At 49.2% G+C, this 22,466-nt stretch overlaps 1 protein-coding gene across 5 annotated transcripts in view; it reads left to right on the top strand.

The window, feature by feature from the left end:
* Positions 1-22,466, top strand: part of glra3 (glycine receptor, alpha 3) — a 105,982-nt gene that overhangs the window by 76,171 nt on the left and 7,345 nt on the right. For all 5 annotated transcript variants that reach the window (XM_088373349.1, XM_088373350.1, XM_088373353.1 and 2 more), the window contains 3 exons: positions 2,780-2,917; positions 3,631-3,845; positions 19,077-19,223. In XM_088373349.1, coding sequence (XP_088229475.1) covers positions 2,780-2,917; positions 3,631-3,845; positions 19,077-19,223 — 500 coding nt within the window. The remainder of the gene's footprint in view (positions 1-2,779; positions 2,918-3,630; positions 3,846-19,076; positions 19,224-22,466) is intronic.

Consider the following 22,466-nt stretch of genomic DNA (forward strand, 5'->3'; position numbering starts at 1 on the left):
ACATAAAATGATGTGCTGGGCCGTATCTGGCCCCCGGGCCTTGAGTTTGACACCTGTTAGCTAAAGCGTTCCTTTTTTCTTAGTTTTTTCAACCCCACCTGGCTTTTTCTTTTTACTCACAGGCCACTCCTCTTCCCTACAACTTGCGTCATTCAGGCTCAAAGCTAAATTGGACTCTACCAACTTCAATGAGTGCGGGGGGGTGGAACATGTACCGTAATTTCCGGAATATAAGGCGCATTTTTTTCATAGTTTGGGTGGGGGGCGACTTATACTCAGGAGCGACTTATATATGTTTTTTTTCACAAATTTTTACTTGATCATTAAGACATCACTTACTTACAAATATAGTTGACCACTTCCCATCTTATTTTTAGTATAGTTGATCACTTCACATGCTTTTATATCTTTATCTTGAACATATTCAAAACATAAAAAATAGAGAAAACATCAAATAAAGCAATTAACACTTTAAAGCACCATATCCAAGTCCACTGTCTGCTGTATGTACACTTGCTCCATTTTTGCTCCTCTTATATTTAGTATTATTATTTATTATTATTTGTTTATTTATCATTTATTCAACACTCTTGTTTATTTATTGTTTGTGCCTTCTTGGGTTTTTCTGTGTTGCTTGTATGCATATGTGTACTATCTCACCGAGGGATAACGTAATTTCAATCTCTTTGTGTGTCTTGGTATATGAAAAAAAAATCGACGATAGAGCAGACTTTGACTTTGATAAAACAACCAAATAAACAAAACAAAAAACTACATCTGAAAAAAATTATATTTTCAGACGAAACTGGATGAGGGCGCTCTAAATTTCACCGTTGGCCGTGACTCATCAACTGGGTGGGCTTAAGAAAAATGGCACCAAAAAGAAACTCATATTTTGCAGGTTACAAACTTCAAGTTGTAAAATATGCAGCTGAAAACAGTAATCGAGCAGCAGAAAGAAAGTTTGGAGAACCGTGATGTACCAATGGATTACTATTTCAAGTGACGTCAGCGGCGCGGCGGTTGTTTACATAATGGACAAACGTATCCACGTAAGGACTTCCGGCATCATTAGCGGTGATCATTTCTAAGTGACACGGAGGACAAAGAGTTTGAAGGAATTAAGGATTTGGAGTGACATAGAAGGTTTGAAAAACTATTATGGCTTTTACGCATGCCCGGTCCTACTCTACTGAGTCGGGGGCCAGCGCTCGGCCGAGTGGCTGTCCGCGAACGGTGCATGGGGCTCGGACATGGCCATTACGCACGCCTGGTCCTCTGCCATGGAGCTCTCGTGTCTGGAAGTCCATGCCGCCACACGCTTGGAAGTTTGTTTTGTTTAATAAAGAGCCGTTTACCAAACCCACGTCTATCCTTGTACTTTGTTAACGCTACAATATAGTTATATACTAGATCTGTGGAATAAAGACGAGGCTGACGTCAGGGCGCACGCACGGCGATGCTGACAAAGGACGAGGAATTTGATCGATGGATTTAATGGATTTAAAGTGCACGGATGGTTTGATAATATTATTGGCTTATATTATAGTTATTTGAAATATAGTTTATCTATCGTTATATGAGCCTGTGGAATATTTTGAAGTGCAAGCGCCCTCAGCCGCGCGCACCCATTGTTGACAAAGAACGATCGATGGATTTAATGAATTGGAGTGACACTGATGGTTTTATAAACATGTTATTCATGTAATAGTTGTCCTTAATCACTCTATATGTTACGTCAGGCCCGTTCTCAGCTCTTTGTTTGTGTTTGTCACGTTAGCATACCTATCGTTTAGCCTGTTGTTGCTATTTAATGAATTGGAGTGACACCGATGGTTTTATAAACATGTTATACATGTAATAGTTGTCCTTAATCACTCTATATGTTACGTCAGGCCCGTTCTCAGCTCTTTGTTTGTGTTTGTCACGTTAGCATACCTATCGTTTAGCCTGTTGTTGCTATCGTTTAGTCTGTTGTTGCTCGTTCATGACTGTTTTTTGTGTGGGATTTTGTCGAATAAATTGCCCCCAAAATGCGACTTATACTCCGGAGCGACTCATATATGTTTTTTTTTCACTTTTTGGGGCATTTTATGGCTGGTGCGACTTATACTCCGGAGCGACTTATAGTCCGGAAAATACGGTAATGGTATCTCCCAACTGAAAATACATGAAAGAAAACTGCGATGGAAAAGGGGTGTTTTAAGACATGTTGGTTTTTCATGGATTAAAACCATTTATACAACTTAATTAAGTAGTAGCCTATATGAAAATGATGGTCCACCCCCACACACACACCCGACACACACACTCACACACACATTGGAGTGGCCCTCCGAGAAAAAGCCCGGCTCTCCCGATTACCCAGCACGCCATTGCCCATGACCCTCGTGATAATGGATGGCTGGATACTTTTTTGTTAAACTATTCAGTAGGAGGAAAGACCTCAGCCGCATTTGAAAAATTAGCCTCTAACTAACTGACTCTCGTGTTTGTATTCACATTTGCACTTTAGGGCTAAATCATACAATTTCTTGCAGTCTGCTCAATAAAAAGAAAACATTTTGTAAATTGACAAAGGCATTATTTTATATCAAAAAAATTGCAAAAATCTCATCTGGTCCCTGAGGACTCAATCTTGTGAGACATCTCATTTTGTTGGATTTCTCTCATCCTATCCCTAGAGATAAAGCAGTGTAAATGTCCCAGATGAGCACCTACTGCCTCACAAGTTGAATGAAAATAAATTATCCTGTTTTTTATGAATCACCTTTTACAGTTGGTTACACCATGAATGACCTGATCTTCGAGTGGCAGGAGAATGGACCGGTCCAAGTGGCCGAAGGACTAACGCTCCCACAGTTCATCCTTAAAGACGAATCCGACCTCAGATACTGTACCAAGCACTACAACACAGGTAACATCCATACTCATACACTTCTGAATGTACGAAAATATTCCACTCCCTAAAAAAGTACAATAAATTCCTCTTTATTGCAGGACATAGTACATTCCAGACGCATCTGCTAAATAGAGAGTACATATTATTTTAAAAGTTATACTTATTCGATAATAAAACACAGTTGCACTTCCTAAAATACACTTTTAGTGTTACTAAGTGCCTGTTCTCACTATATCAGTCGGGAAATGGGAGACTTTCACTAAAGTATCTATTAGTTATTCAGAGTTGAACTCTACTGTGAAACTGACACAATACAGATGAGAATTAAACATTCTGTATTGAAACAAAAATAATGCAGGCCCGCATAAGTTTGTAATGGAATGTAGCATGGATGTTACAGTAAACTTTCACACAATTGCTACTTTAACACTGGTTTAAATACCACATCCAACCACAGCATACGCCCAGGCAAATGTCTCTCTTCTGTTTGTGACTGACTCTCACTGTTGGGTACTTCAGTATAATTCGAGGACCCTCACTGCTTTTTCTTCTTGATGTTATTACACTGCATCTTTACTAACAGACTACAATGCCACAACACATGTCATGGCACAACATGGTCCTACACTGAAACACTAAAATTGGAAAAGTCATCAACCGGCCTTCACTGTATAGTTTGTGAAACATAGACAGCAGTATCTCCACCTTGTGTATATGCCCTGTTACAGGTAAATTTACTTGTATTGAGGTGCGGTTCCACCTGGAGCGTCAGATGGGCTACTACCTGATCCAAATGTACATCCCGTCTCTGCTGATTGTTATTCTCTCCTGGGTCTCCTTTTGGATTAACATGGATGCGGCCCCGGCCAGAGTGGCGCTTGGCATCACTACTGTCCTCACAATGACCACACAGAGCTCAGGCTCCAGGACTTCATTGCCAAAGGTCAGTTGTGGGGTATTTTGTTGTTTAGCTTTAGTTTGGTTGGCTTTCATTTCGATGCGTTACGCTCCTCTTAACATCCAACAGTAATTTGACAGTTAGAGCACTGCCTAACTTGGAGTGTGCACTGCCGGTCAGCTTTAAAAGAACTGATGTGCAATGATCAATTATTAAAGACAAATACGTTACTGTGCATGAGTTGGTCAACACGATTACATGATAGTATTGTTGACTTATTCAGTTAGGTTTTTAGCAATGTGCATCTCTTTGTAAACCAGTCTGACAAAATTACAAATTTGAATTAGGTACACCTAATTAATATAATTTCCAGTGTGTTTCATGAGTTTAAGCTATTTTACACTTTGACCATGAGATTTCAAATATACAATGAAATGCATTGCTCTACAATAACTTTTCACCTGGTAGCGCTAATGCTGCCATCTTTTAAGTTGGTTGGACAAGCACTTGATTTGTTTGCAACCTTTTTCTTTCTTTTTTTTCTACATAACAAGACATTCATTCATTCATTCATTCATTCATTCATTCATTATTCGGAAAGTTTATCCTCACGAGGATTGTGCTGGAGCTAGTTGATGGCTGTCTTGATTAGTATATTCAGATTTTTTTAATTAAGTACAGATTGACAATGACTGAACTTATAATATTTGCAAAATATTTTGCTGTGATTACAAAGTTTGTATTGTAATTTTTTATTTACTTATTGCCTGTGTAAATGCTAAAATGAAAACGAAGATATGTCTATTGTAAGGGATAGGACAGTACAGCCAAGTGCGTAGCGACAGACTTTATTGTGGAAGGGGATGATGGGAACAGCTGGCGCTGGAGCGGTGATTGGGCTGGGGAGGACAAACAATTCTGCGGGATTTCAAATAGTCAAGCGAGTCAGTATCTCAGGGACTGATGAGCGAAGCAGCATCAAGGGACAGACTGACACTCGGGTCTGCGCTGGCGGCGCTGATATAGCGCTGTCCATGAGCCCGTGGCAGGTGACGGCGATTCCACTGACAGGTGGGCGTGGTCATGTCGCAGGTGGCGCCAGCACGTGACAGAACCCCCCACAAGGGACGGCTCCCGACGTCCCCAGGACCCAAAAAACAAACAAAAAAAAAAGGCAATACCCCGGGCGACCAGGTGGGGGGGTCAGTACACCGCCGAAACGTCCGACACCCCGCCAGACGCAGGACCGACGGACGCGGGAGCAGAAGACCCCGGTACCGGCGGACAAGACCTCCCCGGACCCTCACCCCGGGTCCCCTCGTCCCTCCTCAGGCGCCCGCGCTGAGGACCCGGTTGATCCGGATAACAGCGATGGAACTCTGTGATGAGCGAAAGGTCGAGTATCCAGCGGCTCGGAACCCAGGAGCGGTGCGCGTCGTCATAACCCTCCCAATCCACGAGGTATTGGAGGCCACGACCGCGCCGCCGCGATCGGAGCGGACAGCGTAAACCAGACCCCCATCGACGAGTTGGGGCGGCGTCGGCGGAACGGGCGCCGGCGCCAACGCGCTCTCATAGATGGGCCGCACACGGGACACGTGGAACGTGGGGTGAACCTTCATGGACTCTGGAAGGAGAAGACGGACCGCGGACGGGCCAATCACCTTCTGAATAGGGAACGGTCCAACAAAGCGGGGCGCCAGTTTGTGGGATCCCGCTCGCAGCGGCAAATCCCGCGTCGAGAGCCACACATGCTGCCCCACTCTATACAACGGAGCCGGCGTCCGGTGCTTGTTCGCCTGGCGTAGCCTGAAACAGAGCGGAGAAGAGTGACCCGGGCCCTTGCCCAGGCACGATGACAACGGCGGACACAAGCCTGGGCCGACGGGCACGCTGCACCACGCTCCTGGTGGGCGAACAAGGGTGGCTGGTACCCGAAGACGCAGTGGAAAGGCGAAAGTCCCGTGGCCGAGCTGGGGAGGGAATTGTGAGCATATTCTACCCAGGGAAGCTGTTGGACCCACCCGCGCTGGTCCCCTGCGGCCCAGTTCCTGGTTCAGGCGCTCCGCTTGACCATTGGACTGAGGGTGAAACCCCGAGGAGAGGCTGGCCGTGGCGCCGAGGAGTCGGCAGAACTCCGCCCAGAAGGTGGAAGCGAATTGTGGACCTTGGTCTGACACGATGTCTTGTGGGAGACCGTGGTGACGAAACACCTCCCGCACCATGATGGACGCGGTCTGCTTTGCAGATGGGAGCTTAGGCAGAGGGATGAAATGCATCATCTTGCTGAAACGGTCCACCACCGTGAGGACCACCGTGTTTCCCTCCGAGGGGGGGGAGGCCCGTGACAAAGTAGATTGACAGGTGAGACCAGGGACGCTGGGAAACTGGCAAGGGTTGAAGCAGCCCGGCAGGAGGACGAGTAGACGTCTTACATGGGTTACAATTTGAGCAGGCTCTGACGTAATCGCTGGTGTCCACCTGACAGGTGGGCCACCAGAAACGCTGTGCCACCACGTACCTCGTGCGTGCAGCTCCGGGATGACAGGCCAGGCGTGAGTCGTGCACCCATTGCAGGACGGACGACCGCAGGCCTTCAGGGACGAACAAGCGACCCTCCGGGCAGTTGCTGGGGCCGGGTTGATCGCGTGATGCGGCTTCCACTTGGCGTTCAATCTCCCATGAAAGAGCCGCCACCCGAACTGAGCTCGGGAGGATAGCGGGAGGCGGACCCTGTCCCTCCTCCCCACCAGAAAACAAACGCGACAGGGCGTCCGCCTTCGCATTACGGGAGCCCGGTCTGTAGGAAAGAGAGAACTCAAACCGGTCAAAAAACAGAGCCCACCGTGCTTGTCTCGCGTTCAGTCTCTTGGCCGATCTCAGATACTCCAAGTTGCGGTGGTGGGTCCAGACAATGAACGGAGTGGTGGCGCCCTCCAGCCAATGCCGCCACTCCTCCAAAGCCAACTTGACGGCAAGGAGCTCCCGATTACCGATGTCATAGTTCCGTTCTGAGGCTGACAAACGGCGAGAAAAGAAGGCGCACGGGTGGAGACGATCGTCTTGGCGGCTACGTTGAGACAACACCGCCCCGACACCCACGTTCGAGGCGTCCACTTCGACCACGAACTGTCTGTCGGGATCGGGAACTCTGAGGATGGGAGCGGATGTGAACCTCCTCTTGAGCTCCTGAAATGCCTGTTCTGCCCGTTCTGTCCATTTGTACAGGGAGGCGGGGCTGGTAAGGGCGGTGAGGGGCGCGGCCGCCGTGCTGTATCCAATGATAAAACGGCGATAAAGGTTCGCGAATCCTAAGAATTGTTGCAGCCCCTTGCGTGTCTCGGGAACAGGCCATGATGTGACCGCTTGCACCTTCCCAGGGTCCATTTCGATGGATCCCTCACGCACCACGTAGCCGAGGAATTTGACAGAGGAGGCGTAAAACTCGCACTTCTCTGCCTTCACGTAGAGCGAATTCTCCAGGAGGCGTCGCAGCACCGCCCGAACATGCTTGATGTGCTCAGGGAGCGAGCGGGAGAAGATGAGGATGTCGTCCAAATAAACGAACACAAATTTGTCCAGCATGTCTCGTAACACGTCGTTTATCAGGGACTGGAAAACCGCTGGGGCGTTGGTGAGCCCAAACGGAACCACCAAGTACTCGTAGTGTCCGCTCGGGGTGTTGAAAGCCGTCTTCCACTCGTCTCCCTCACGGATGCGGATCAGGTGTAAGGCGTTGCGAAGATCCAGCTTTGTGAAGATGGTGGCACCCTGAAGGCTCTCGAAGGCAGAAGAAAGAAGAGGCAGAGGGTATCGGTTCTTTACAGTGATCTCGTTTATTCCCCGGTAGTCGATACACGGGCGGAGCGTGCCCTCCTTCTTCTTCACAAAGAAAAACCCCGCTCCCGCAGGTGAAGAGGACGGCCGTATGATACCGGCTGCCAGGGACTCCCGGATGTATTCCTCCATAGCCCGGCACTCAGGAGCGGACAGGGAGTAGACGCGTCCCTTGGGAGGGAAGGTGCCGGGCAACAGGTCGATGGTGCAATCATAGGACCGGTGTGGAGGAAGAGAAGCGGCCCTGGCTTTACTAAAAATCTTCTTGAGTTCGTGGTAAAAAGCTGGGACATTGGAGATGTCGGGACTGTACCTGGGCGGGGCTCTGCCGAGTGGGCTGGTGGCCGCCTTCAGGCACACTCGATGGCAGCGTTCGCTCCACTGCCGAACAACCCCCACCTCCCAGTCCAGCACCGGGTTGTGCTGCCTCAACCAAGGGTGCCCCAGTATGAGCTTCTGTCCTGGGAGGGAAAGAAGAAAAAACTGGATGCTCTCGTGGTGATTACCGGAGAGCAGTAACTTAACTGGTTCCGTCAAGAAAGCCACCTCGCCGATCAGACGGCCATCAATGGCACGTGCGGGAATGGACGGGCTCAGAGGGAGGAAGCCAACACCCCACTGACGTGCTAGGCTAATGTCCATGATGTTCCCCTCCGCGCCGGAATCCACCAAGGCCGCCACGTTCTGGTCGCCCGCCGCAAGCTGGACACGTGCCTGTAGCGTGAGCGTGCTGGGACTGGGAGAGCCGGTGCTGGTCGAGCTCACGCGGATCCCCCGACGCCGCGTGAGCTCCGGCCTTTTAACGGGCACCCCGCCACCCGATGACCCCCTTCCCCACAGTAAAAACACAAGCCCAGTGAGAGGCGTCTACGGTACTCCTCCGAGGGAACCCTCCCAGATCCATGGGCTCGGCGGGTCGTGTGGTTGGCGGGTCCGTAGCAGACGGAGGAATGTGACCATGCGGGTTCCGCGGGGACCTCCTCTCCCGATCGTACTTAAGGGCGTACTCCGCGACCGAGCGGCTACCTTGACGCAGCGTCGCCAGTTCCTCGGCGGCGTCTTCGGCGGCGGATCCCAGGTCGAAGAGGCAGAGCAATTCCTCTGCGAAGGCGTCGAAGGAATCGCAAGCTGGGGCCATCCTTTCATATTCGGCCAGACCCCACAGCCGCGCCTCGCCCGTGAGGTGGGTTAGGACGAACCCGACCTTGGCTGATTCTGACGCAAACGTGACGGACTGGAGGCTGAACATTATGCGGCAGTTGGTCACGAATGCCCTCACCTGCTTGGGATCGCCGTTAAACTTCTCGATGTTGCCAAGGCGGGGCTCCGAGACGTCCATGAGCCTCCTGGCCTCAGCAGACGGGCGGTGCAGGGGTGCCGTGACAGCCGGGGACACAGCCACCGACAGTCTCTGGAGGGCTTGGGCCATCTCCTGCTGCTGTAGCTGTTGTTGTTGACCAACCTCGATCAGGTGCCGGATGTCGGCGGACAGGCTGCTGATGGCGGTCTCGGCTCGCTCCAGTCAGCTCAATGCCGTCTCGTCGTTCGCTGGCTGCATAGCGTGGGTCAGTCTGTACTGTAAGGGATCGGACAGTACAGCCAAGTGCGTAGCGACAGACTTTATTGTGGAAGGGGATGATGGGAACAGCTGGTGCTGGAGCGGCGATCGGGCTGGGGAGGACAAACAATTCTGCGGGATTTCAAATAGTCAAGCGAGTCAGTATCTCAGGGACTGATGAGCGAAGCAGCATCAAGGGACAGACTGACACTCGGGTCTGCGCTGGCGGCGCTGATATAGCGCTGTCCATGAGCCCGTGGCAGGTGACGGCGATTCCACTAACAGGTGGGCGTGGTCATGTCGCAGGTGGCTCCAGCACGTGACATCTATGTATTTAGCAATTATTTATCAATTCCTGATTCATTTGCTAAATGTACAATAGGTACATAAAATTCCAAATGTGAGACTAGTTTTGCATTTCTTTTTAGAGCATTCTATGTGGAGATGCTATGTCTCTGTCAATCCTAAATGATTTGTTAGGAGCAACAGTGATTTTATTAACGGTCTTCAGACTGAATGGACTTCACCCATTCTGCTCACATATGATGAAATGACGTGTCACGTTGGTAACAGCCAATCAAGGGCAAGAACGTAATTACTATATCACATGTGTATGAACAAGAAGACACTAAGACAAATGGAGGGTTTTTAACACACGCATACACACAGTGCAGTTGATGAAATAAAAACAATGTCACAATGTGCCAGTCCTTTACCGGCCGGGACATGAAAAGAGCAGCAGGCTTGGAGAATACGGAGCAAAGAAGTTCGAGTATCTTCAAGTTCAAGTTCAAGTTCAAGTTTACTTTATTGTCAAAAATCCTATGTAACAGGGTTACCACAGAAGTTTGAAATTGCGTTTGACCAGTCTCCAATGTGCAGTTTAACTAAAAACATTTAAATAAGACATTGACATAAATCTCTTTCTTACTCACACACACATACACACAACACACACAACACACACACACACACAGCTAACTTTCTCTGACATATTCATTCACAACATAAACACAGACAATGCACACTTACACATTGCAGTCATTCAAACACTAACATGCTGATAAAACATGTGCAATACTATACAGTAAAATACTCTCTCTCACACTCACACACACGCACACACACACACACGGTGTGTAATAAGAGTATTGACATAATACAGACATAACACACAACCCCCCCCCCCACACACACACACACACACACACTTACATACACAGCAGCAGAAGTACAATCAGTGGTCATAGAGTAAAGTGAAAAAGTGTAAATCTGTATATAAGGTGCAAGAGTAAAGTGCCAAGTGGCATGGTGACTTGGAATGTTCAAGTGGTTTTCCTCAGTGTGTTCATGAGTCCGATGGCTTGAGGAAAGAAGCTGTTGCTCAGTCTGCTTGTGCGGGACCGCAGGTTGCGGTACCGCTTCCCTGATGGTAGAAGGGAGAACAGTCTGTGTGCAGGATGTGTAGTGTCTTTGATGATGTTCATTGCCCTCTTGGAACAGTGCGAAGTGTACAGTTCCTGAATGGCTGGAAGGGGTGACCTGGTGATCTTTTCTGCTGTCCTCACCACCCTTTGCAGCGCCTTTTTGTCTGCAGCTAGGCAGCTGCCATGCCAAACAGAGACGCTGCTGGTCAGGATGCTCTCAATAGCACCTCTGTAGAAGGTGGTGAGTGCAGAGGTGGGGAGGTCGGCTCTTCTCATCCTTCTCAGGAAGTGGAGTCGTGTCTGCGCCTTCTTGACCAGCGCAGTGATGTTGGTAGTCCACGAGAGGTCATCAGTGATGTGCACTCCCAGGAACTTTGTGCTCTTCACAGACTCTACTGCACTGCCGTTGATGATGAGTGGGATGTGTGTTGGTTGTTTCTTTCTGAAGTCCACAGTGATTTCTTTTGTTTTGTTTACGTTGAGAAGCAGATTGTTCCTATCACACCAGGTGATGAGTTGCTGTACCTCCTCTCTGTATGCTGAGTCATCGTTGTCTTTGATGAGGCCCACCACTGTTGTGTCATCTGCAAATTTGATGATGTGATTCGTTTCAAATCTGGCAGAGCAGTCGTGGGTCATCAGCGTGAACAGCAGGGGAGATAGCACACATCCTTGCGGCACCCCGGTGTTTATGATGGTGGTCGCTGAGGAGTTGTTTCCGACTCTGTCTGCGGTCTGTTCGTTAGAAAGTCCAGCAGCCAGTTGCACAGTGAAGTGCTGACACCTACTGTACTCAGCTTATTCACCAGATGTTGGGGGATGACTGTGTTGAACGCAGAGCTGAAGTCAATGAACAGCATCCGCGCGTGACTGTTTTTGTTCTCCAGATGAGCCAGGCAGAGGTGGAGTGCTGTTGCTATGGCGTCATCAGTGGAGCGCTTGGGGCGGTAGGCAAATTGGTATGGGTCCAGAGTAGTGGGGAGGGTGGATGTTAAGTGGGCCTTCACCAGTCTCTCAAAGCACTTCATCATGATGGAAGTGAGTGCTATGGGTCTGTAGTCATTCAGTGATGATGCTGGTGACTTCTTGGGTAGTGGTACGATGGTGGTAGCTTTGAAAATTGCTGGTATGATGGCTTGGTTCAGAGAGGTGTTGTAGATGTCTGTGAGGACGTCAGTGAGTGAGTCTGCACAGTCTCTGAGCACGCGCCCGGGTATGTTGTCTGGACCTGCAGCTTTCCTGGGGTTCACCTTGAGTAGGGTCCTCTTCACGTCCGCTGGGTCCAGTTGAAGTGTTGTGCTGTCTGGGTGTACTGGGGTTTTTGTGGGTGTTGTGGTGTTGTTTTCTTCAAACCGGCTGAAGAAGGTGTTGAGAGAGTTGAGGAAGTCTATGTTGTCCTCACACGGTGGGGGGGATGGTTTGTAGTCTGTGACTGACTGGATGCCTTGCCACAGGCGTCTTGGGTCTTTTGTGTCTGTGAAGTGTGACTTGATTTTTTGACCATATGCACGCTTGGCTACTCTCACGCCCCGGTGCAAGTTGGCCCTAGCAGTCTTGAGGGCCTCCTTGTCCCCAGACTTGAAAGCAGCGTTGCGTGCCCTCAGGAGCTCACGTACCTCCCTGGTGAACCAGGGTTTTTCATTTGCTCTCACTGTAATGTCTTTGGTGACGGTTACATCTTCCATGCACTTCGTTATGTATCCAGTTACAGAGTCTGTGTATTCGGTGAGGTTGACGTCCTGGTTGGTGGTGGCCGCCTCCCTGAAGACAGACCAGTCTGTGCGTTCAAAACAGTCCTGTAGAGCTGCTGTGGAGCCCTCTGGCCAGGCCCTGATCTGCTTCACAGTTGGTTTGCTTCTCGTCAACAGAGGTCTGTAGGCTGGAATTAGCATAACAGAGAGATGGTCTGATGAACCCAGGTGGGGGTGGGGAACCGCTCTGAAGGCCTGTCTGATGTTGGTGTAGACCTGGTCAAGTGTGTTTTCTCCCCTTGTTGCAAAGTTCACACACTTGTGGAAGTGTGGCATTACTGTTTTCAATTTGGCCTGGTTGAAATCGCCAGCGATTATGCAGACCAAGTCCGGGTGTGTGTTTTGTAGTGTACTCACAGACTTGTACAGGATGGAGAGTGCTTCCTTTGTGTTAGCGCTGGGGGGGACGTAGACAGCTGTGATGTTGACGGTATTGAATTCAGTTGAGGGTTAAAAACTCAATGTTCTCTGAGCAGTGACTTGTAATAACTACAGCGTTTGTACACCAGTTGTTGTTAATATAAATGCACACACCACCTCCTCGAGATTTACCCATGCTGGCGTGGTTTCTGTCCGCGCGGAAAGTTGTAAACCCATCCAGTTTAATGGCGCTGTCCGGAACGTTGTTGTGAAGCCACGTCTCTGTGAGGATGAACGCGTTGCATTCTCTCACCTTTCGTTCTGTAGTTAAGTCCAGCTTGAGATAGTCCATTTTATTTTCCAACGACCGCACGTTTGAAAGGAGAATAGATGGAAGTGCTGTTTTGTGAGGGTTTCTCTTCAGTCGGTGTGTGATGCCGGCTCGGGAACCTCGCCTTCTCCTCCGGCGTGTGCTCAGACAACATTTAACAACATTTAACACAAAACACACATTTTTATCGGGAGCCGGCTTGGTCCGCCATGAGGTGCATGTATCTTGTGAGTCGACGGAATTGTCTGCAATTGTCTGCAATAGGGCTAGGAGGAAAAAGGTGAGCAAGTCAACTTCAAAAAGTGGTCGCCGAACTGATTGCCAGCCAATTACAGGGCAGACACAGCCGAACAACCATTCACACTCTCAACCTACGGACAATAGGTGTGCTCAATCGGCCTACCATGCATGTCTTTGGATTGTGGGAGGAAGTACCCGGAGGAAACCTACGGAGGCATGAGGAGAACATGCAAACTCCACTGTGGAAGGCCGGAGCCGGAAACGAACGCACAATTTCGCACTGTGAGGCGGACGTGGCTAACCAGTGCTCCACCGTGCGGTGTGGTTGCTACTTAGAAGTATTTACCCCAGCATCAGTATATGCAAAGCACTGCATGGTGTTTGTAAATGTTGTATTAAGATGTATAACAGATGGAAATGGCAACTCATTTTTGTTAAACAATAATGCTAAACCTAGCATATTGATGTCTGTTGTCAAAACATCTCTAGCAGAGAGCAATGTGACGTGACGTGGATTCTTAGAAACGTCCATCCATCCATCCACCCATCCATCTTCTTCCGCTTATCCGGGGTCGGGTCGCGGGGGCAGCAGCACTAGGAGGGACTCCCAGACTTCCCTCTCCCCAGCCACTTCGTCCAGCTCATCCCAGGGGATCCCAAGGCGTTCCCAGGCCAGCTGAGAGACATAGTCTCTCCAGCGCGTCCTGGGTCGTCCACGGGGTCTCCTGCCGGTGGGAGGCGTCCAGGAGGCATCCTGTTGAGATGCCTGAGCCACCTCATCTGGCTCCTCTCAACGTGGAGGAGCAGCGGCTCTACTCCGAGTCTCTCCCGGATGACCGAGCTTCTCACCCTATCTCTAAGGAAGAGCCCAGACATCCTGCGGAGGAAACACATTTCGGCTGCTTGTATCCGGGATCTTGTTCTTTCAGTCACGACCCATAGCTCGTGACCATAGGTGAGGGTAGGAGCGCAGATCGACCGGTAAATTGAGAGCTTTGCCTTTTGGCTCAGCTGTCTCTTCACCACGACGGACCGGTACAGAGTCCACATTACAGCCGATGCCACACTGATCCGCCTGTCGATCTGACGCTCCATCCTGCCCTCGCTCGTGAACGAGACTCCAAGATACTTGAACTCGTCCACTTGGGGCAGGATCTCATCCCCGATCCGGAGAGGGCATTCCACCCTTTTCCGACAGAGGACCATGGACTTGGATTTGGAGGTGCTGACCCTCCTCCCGACCGCTTCACACTCGGCTGCGAACCGCTCCAGTGAGAGCTGGAGATCACGGCTTGAAGAAGCCAACAGCACCACGTCGTCTGCAAAAAGCAGAGATGCAATGCTGAGTTCCCCAAACTGGACACCTTCAACACCTCGGCTGCGCCTAGAAATTCTGTCCATAAAAGTTATGAACAGAATCGGTGATAAAGGACAGCCTTGGCGGAGTCCAACCCTCACTGGGAAAGAATCCAACTTACTGCCGGAAATGCGGACCAAACTCTGGCATCGATGATACAGGGACTGAACCGCCCTTATCAGTTGGCTCGGCACCCCGTACTCCCGAAGCACCCTCCACAGAACTTCCCGAGGGACACGAACGCCTTCTCCAAGTCCACAAAACAAATGATGGACTCGTTGAGCGAACAAGGGTCACGGCCAGGACGAAAACCACACTGCTCCTCCTGAATCCGAGATTCGACCTCCCGACGGACCCTCCTCTCCAGCACCCCTGAAGAGACCTTACCAGGGAGACTGAGTGTGATTCCTCTGTAGTTGGAACACACCCTCCAGTCCCCCTTCTTAAAGAGGGGAACCACCAGCCCAGTCTGCCAATCCAGAGGCACCGGCCCCGATGTCCATGCAATGCTGTAGAGGCGTGTCAGCCATGACAGCCCCACAACATCCAGAGCCTTTAATAACCCCGGGCAGATCGCATCCACCCCTGGGGCCTTGCGACCCCAGAGATTGAAGAATCCACCACAGAGTCTCCAGGCCTTGCTTCCACAATGGAAGGCACGTGGGTGGAATTGAGGTCTTTGAAGTATTCTCCCCACCGACTCACGACGTTCCGAGTCGAGGTCAGCAGCACGCCATCTTCACTGTAAACAGTGTTGACGGTGCACTGCTTTCCCCTCCTGAGACGCCAGATGGTGGACCAGAATTTCCTCGAAGCCGTCCGGAAGTCGTTCTCCATGGGCCTCGCCCAACTCCTCCCACGCCCGGGTTTTTGCCTCAGCAACCGCCGAAGCCGCGTTCCGCTTGGTCATTCGGTACCCGTCGGCTGCCTCCGGAGTCCCACAGGCTGAAACAACCCGATAGGACTACTTTTTCAGCTTGACGGCATCCCTTACCGCCGGTGTCCACCAGCGGGTTCGGGGATTGCCGCCACGACAGGCACCAACCACCTTACGGCCACAGCCTCGGTCGGCTGCCTCAACTATGGAGGCACGGAACATGGTTCACTCGGATTCAATGTCCCTCGCCTCCTCCGGGACATGGGAAAAGCTCTGCCGGAGGTGGGAGTTGAAGCTCTTCCTGACAGGGGGTTCTGCCAGATGTTCCCAGCAGACCCTCATAGTACATTTGGGTCTGCCAGGTCGGACAGTCATCTTCCCCACCATCGTAGCCAACCTACCACCAGGTGGTGATCAGCTTGCCCCTCTCTTCACCTGAGTGTCCAAAACACGTGGCCACAAATCCGATGACACGACTACAAAGTCGATCATCGAACTGCGGCCTAGGGTGTCCTGGTGCCATGTGCACACATGGACACCCTTATGCTTGAACATGGTGTTCATTATTGACAATCCGTGCACAGAATTCCAACAATAGAACACCGCTCGGGTTCAGATCGGGGGGTCGTTCCTCCTAATCACGCCTTTCCAGGTCTCACTGTCATTGCCCACGTGAGCATTGAAGTCACCCAGTAGAACGATGGAGTCCCCAGAAGGAGCGCTCTCCAGCACTTCTTCCAAGGACTCCAAAAAGGATGGGTACTCTGAACTGCCGTTTGGTGCATAGACACAAACAACAGTCAGGACCCGTCCGCCCACCCGAAGGCGGAGGGAGGCTACCCTCTCGTTCGCTGGGGTGAACCCCAACGTACAGGCGCCCAGCCAGGGGTCAATAAGTATACCCACACCTGCTCGACGCCTCTCACTGTGGGCAACTCCAGAGTGGAAGAGAGTCCAGCCCCTCTCAAGAGGGCATATACCAGAACCCAAACTGTGTGTGGAGGCAAGTCCGACTACAACCAGTCGGTACTTTTCTGCCTCGCACACCAGCTCGGGCTCCTTTCCAGCCAGAGAGGTGACATTCCATGTTCTAATAGCCAGCTTCTGCAGCCGGGGATCGGACCGCCTAGGTCCCCGCCTTTGGCTGCCGCCCAGCTTTCAATGCACCTGACCCCTTTGGCCCCTCCTACAGGTGGTGAGCCCATGGAAAGGGGGACCCACGTTTTCTTTTCGGGCTGTGCCCGGCCGGGCCCCATGGGTAAAGGCCCGGCCACCAGACACTCGCCTTCGAGCCCCACCTCCAGGCCATGGCTCCAAAGGGGGGCCCCGGTGACCCGCGGCCGGGGGAGGGAAAATGAGGTCCATTTATTGTACTCATCATAAGGGGTTTTTGTGAGCCATGCTTTGCCTGGCCCCTCACCTAGGACCCTTTTGCCATGGGTGACCCTACCAGGGGCATGAAGCCCCCGACAACATGCCTCCTAGGATTATTGGGACACGCAAACCCCGCCACCACGATAAGGTGACGATTCACGGAGGGGTCTTTGAAACATGTACACATCTTGGAAACGTGTACAACAAAAATAAATAGCTAACCAATATAATGCACGTTCGTTCCAGCGGCTCGTGGGCTCACTCATATTGTTAACATGTGAGAATACTGTTAATATACACCCACCTTGGCAAACACAATTATTTTCAGATGCATGCTTATCACTGTCAAGCATTTAAAAAAATAGGCAGCTACGTCATAGTTAGAGGCAATTAGCAGAGTAATTGATGGAATTATTGATAGGATAATTTGATTCTTAAACGTTTTGGTTGTGACAGCCCTAGATAGCATTTAACTAACTTTGAAACTGTCACGTGCTGGCGCCACCTGCGACAGGACCACGCCCACCTGTCAGTGGAATCGCCGTCACCTGCCACGGGCTCATGGACAGCGCTATATCAGCGCCGCCAGCGCAGACCCGAGTGTCAGTCTGTCCCTTGATGCTGCTTCGCTCATCAGTCCCTGAGATACTGACTCGCTTGACTATTTGAGATCCCGCAGAATCGTTTGTCCTCTCCAGCCCGATCGCTGCTCCAGCGCCACCTGTTCCCATCATCCCCTTCCACAACAAAGTCTGTCGCTACGCACTTGGCTGTACTGTCCGATCCCTAACAAAAACAGTGTTTTCCTTTTGCAATTTTGTCCTGGAATCTGGCGACCGGAAGCAGAGCATTTTGTGTAAATTGGTGTCAGTGAGAAGGTCCTATATTGTAGATCAGCGGTGCACGTAGCATGCGCACAGAGCCAGATTTGACAGAGAACACCCACAGTGTAGGTTTGCTCCACCCAGAGTGCGTACCTGGTGTGAGGGAGCATAATTGACAGATTTGAGTGGCCAGGAGAATGCCTGCAGTCTGAAAAGTGAGCAGCTGGACACCTTTCATCAGTCATGCACACAATAATATGGCCTATTGTCACTACACATGGCTTTTTTAGGGGCGGCGTGGCTCAGAGCACTCATCTCCCAACCCTAAAACTGCAGGTTTGATCCTCAACCCTGCGACTGTGTTCAAGTGTCTTTGAGCAAGACACTGAACCCTAATTTGATCCCAGTGGACCCATGCAGCACCTTGCATGGCAGCAGCCTCACATTTGGTGTATGAATGGGTGAATGTGATACATTGTAAAGAGCTTTGGGCACCATACGCTGTAGATTAAGCGCTATGTGCAGTCCATTAATCATTTACCGTATTTTCCGGACTATAAATCGCTCCTGAGTACAAGTCGCACCAGCCATAAAATGCATAATAAAGAAGATCAGGGGATGTTTGAGAATAATTGTCAATTTTTGCACATGTCCTGAATGTTGTTAATCACCTAAATGTTGAACAGAGGCTGAGATCTACCGAAGTCAAATTCCTTGTTTGGCATGCCCAAACATGGGCAATAAACTTCTTGAATCTTGAATTAAGCGCATCTGGTGTGTGCATGCATGTGCGTGCGTGCGTGCGTGCGTGCGTGCGTGCGTGTGTTTGTGGGTGTGTGTGTGCGTGTGTTTTTGTGTGTGTGAGACAGGGAGAGAAAGAGCCCTTCAGTCTTTTTGTGGCATCTTGTATGCATGGGAAAAAATTAGAAATGAAGCACTTTGTTACATCACCCTTATTAGCATGCCCATTTCTCTCTCACGTATTGCCAACCAACACCACATTAACGTGTGTGTGTGTGTTAAGGAGCAAGGAGTTTTATCGTGTTCTCAGTGCCAAACAGAGCTTTGCACTCTACTATGTTCCGCATGTCTGAATACAGCATAATTTCATTAAAAAATGAGGTCACATCCTCTGACACAACAGGCATCAGATGTTCAATTAGTAGCTTCTACTTTAAAATAATATTTCAAAGCGTTTTACGGAGAGTTGCTGTAAAACAATAATTACTACAGACAAGGTTCACATGCGTTTCCGAGTGAATTAATGAAATATAAACAAAATCCTCAATTCATATTCAAATCTGGACCTTGACTATGAGTTGTGTCATTGTATCTTATAGGTCTCCTATGTGAAGGCGATAGACATCTGGATGGCAGTGTGTCTTCTCTTTGTCTTCTCTGCACTGTTGGAGTATGCTGCAGTTAATTTTGTTTCTAGGCAACATAAAGAGTTGCTACGATTCAGGCGACATCCCAAGAAGAGCAAGGTACTCAAAGATATGTACAGGGGAAAAATAAATACTCCAATATTGGAGCATTTTTCTGTAGCTGTACAATGAAATAGTGATTCATGTTATCTTTTAAGCATGTCAATTTAAGGCAGGGGTCACCAACCTTTCTTAAACCGAGAGCTACTTCCTGGGTACTGATTAAGGCAAAAGGGCTACCAGTTTGACATACACTTCTGAAATAGCCAATTTTCTCAATTCGGCTTTCACTGTGTTATTATTGTCATTTGCAGTTAACATGTAAGTGTGATTTTAACAAGAATAGCAGAAATACAGTCAAACCTTGGTTTTTGACCACAATCCGTTTCAGAAGGCGGTTCGAGAAGCGAATCGGTCGAATTCCGAATCTATTTTTCCCATTACAAATAATGGAAACATTTTTAATCCGTTTCAAGACAAAAAACCCGCGTCTTTTTTAAGCATTTTTTCATTTGCGCATATTTGTCTGATCGCTCAAATGCAGCGCACCGCCGAACGCGCAACCGTAGCGCGTCGCCCACCGCGCAACTGCACCGCGACGATCGCATTATTGTGACAGAGCCGTCGCTGAAATTTAGAAAATATTTTTAAAGTCCTGATGTACGTAGTTTCCAAAATTGAAGTGGACCTAAGTGCGCAGGGAGCTTAATTTTGTCCGATCGCGCAGCTGCAGCGCACCACCGAACGCGCAACAGTAGCGCATCGCCGACCGCGCAACTGCACCGCGCTGGTCGCATTATTGTGACAGAGCCGTGGCTAGAATTTAGAAAATATTTTTAAAGTCCTGATGTACTTTCCAAAATTTAAGTGGACCTCAGTGCGCAGGGAGCTTAATTTGGTCCGATCGCGCAACCACAGCGCGCCGGGTGCTCACTGTCGCATTGCTTTAAGAGCGTCTTTGTGTTTTAGGATGGCTTTACTGCTCTCACTTGCTTTCTTTGGAGGCATGATTAGGGGTTAATACAATTCTAAAAGTAACGAAAATACAATAACAACGGAGTCAGTCGGCATCCGGGCGGCGCGGTCGGGTTTTCTCGGTTCCTCCCGGCTCATCTCGCGAGGTTCGACCTCCGAATTTTGTTGGACAACCGAAGCCAAAAAATCTCGAATTTTTTTGTTCGAATTCCGATTTGTTCAAGAACCAGGACATTCGAAAACTGAGGTTCGACTGTAAAATAAATAGATGCAGCTCACTGACAAGTGCCGCTATTTGAGCTAATTTTGGAATAGTCCTGCGGGCGACTCATGCGGTCCTCACGGGCGACCTGGTGCCCGCGGGCACCGTGTTGGTGACCCCTGATTTAAGGGCATCAGGCTGTCCCCCAGTGGTGAAATACTAGTACTTCATTCGCTTGCTGCAACATGAAATGAGAACTCTGTCACGTGCCGTCCCAGAGACGCTCGGCCGGCAACTTCCCTCAGCCACACCCCTTCGTTTTCGTAATGTCTGTCACCTGCTCCCTCTTATTATCTGATGTATTTAAACCCTGCCCGTTTGTTTCTCCCTGTCGGTGTCTACTGTTGTCTCCCATCTGTGTCCGTGCCTAGTGCTCCTGTCAGCTCGTCCAGTTTCCCCCCCGGTCTTGTGTGGAGGCTCACGGTCAGATTCTGTTCCGTGTCCGAGTGGACTTGTGTCTGTCTGTTTGCTGGCCGTAAGTCTCTATCCCGTCTGTGTCTTCATTTTCCCCACCTACCTCCCTTCCAACTCCCTTTCCCTTTAATAAACCCTGGTTCAAGCTGTATTTCGTCATCCTGCTCCAATCATTCCCGACAAACTGAGGTTTCAACTTTTATTATAACTGAGCATGATTAAGTTTCCCCACCTTATTTCTGTTGTAGCGAATATGGGGTAATAAAGGCTGAAATTAATTAACTAAGTAACTAATTATTAATTAGTTAGTTAAATAATTATCCATTTTGTTAGTGGTGGCAGAAATCTACTGCCAGCGGTGTAATCAACTGCCACTAGGGCACCATGTTGTTTTTTTCTTAATAGTTTCAAAAAAGTTTAAATTAACGGAAACCTGAAATCAGTTTATTAATCCAAAGGAGGCTACAGTTAATAAATGAGTTTGGTTAAAAAAAAACTTAGAGGTCCAGCCAGGCCACGTAGAAAGAAGGTGGCGAAAGGTTGAAAGAAAAAGGCAAAAATAAAAATTGGAAATTGGAAAAGGCTGGTTTCGCACAGCACGTGGTCAGGGGGAGTTCTCTAGTGGTGCCGGCCTGGTGATGCACACCCGGCTTTTGCAGTGTTCAGCCTGTTTTAGGCCTCAGAAAGGTTTTAGCACGCTAAGTCCCCCTATTGCGGAGTCGATCAAGGGCCAACGTGAGCTCACAGTCACGGCCTTTGTACAAACGCGTGGACCAGTGCTGGCATCCAGCCAACAAAGAAAACAGGTTTCCCAAGTGAGACCACGTGCCAGCAGAGTCCAGCCGCGCCCATGAGTGAAGGTCATAAAACAGGCCTTAGGGAGCAGCAAACAAAGAAAGGAACGAGAGAGTGGAGGAAGTGATGTGGCTTTTAAACTGCAAAAAATAAAGGGAATCCGGCCTCCGCTTCACAGATAGGCTGAGGCACTCTATAATCCAATCCGGTCTTTTGAACAGGAGGAGTTAGGATCACCTATTCCTAAAATTGAAATGTGCAATTATTACTTTGTGCCTAAAACTAGCTTTGAAATCTAATCAATGGTCACATAATCCACCATGAGTAAAATCTGAAAAACATTGCACATTGTATTTCTAAAATATACGTACCTCATATTCCAATAGGTAAATTAATAGATTACTGTATAGAACATCAATCAGATACAAATTAAGAAAAATGAAAAACAGAAATGAAATTCTCTCAAAGTTCTCCTCAGAATTGCATATGCATGCGGTTTCTCAGTTTGCTTTAATGATTTTAAATGCATTTAGTATCTTCCATGACTTCTGCTTATTGAGGGGGGTGAAATGTTTGATATGTGCATGCACAGGATGGGTCTTCAGACAACTCCTGTGGAGTTTAAATGCAGAGGTGATTGTCGCTACACTGTGTTAATGCATGTCTCTGCATGGCTTCATCGCAGTATGTAGTTTTGTTTTTTTCACAAGCCATCTAAACAAGATGAGCATGATTTGAATCTTTGTTTCCTGGGAGCATCCATCATTCAGTCAACATGCTGATTTCACATTTACTGCAGATAACACGTTTACTTCTTTTCAATGTAATGGAAAATTAATAGAAGTGGTGGACTTTTT

This window comes from Syngnathus floridae, chromosome 4 (genome assembly GCF_059516105.1).
Source record: "Syngnathus floridae isolate MCC-2025c chromosome 4, RoL_Sflo_1.0, whole genome shotgun sequence".
NCBI classification, from domain to species: Eukaryota; Metazoa; Chordata; class Actinopteri; order Syngnathiformes; family Syngnathidae; genus Syngnathus; species Syngnathus floridae.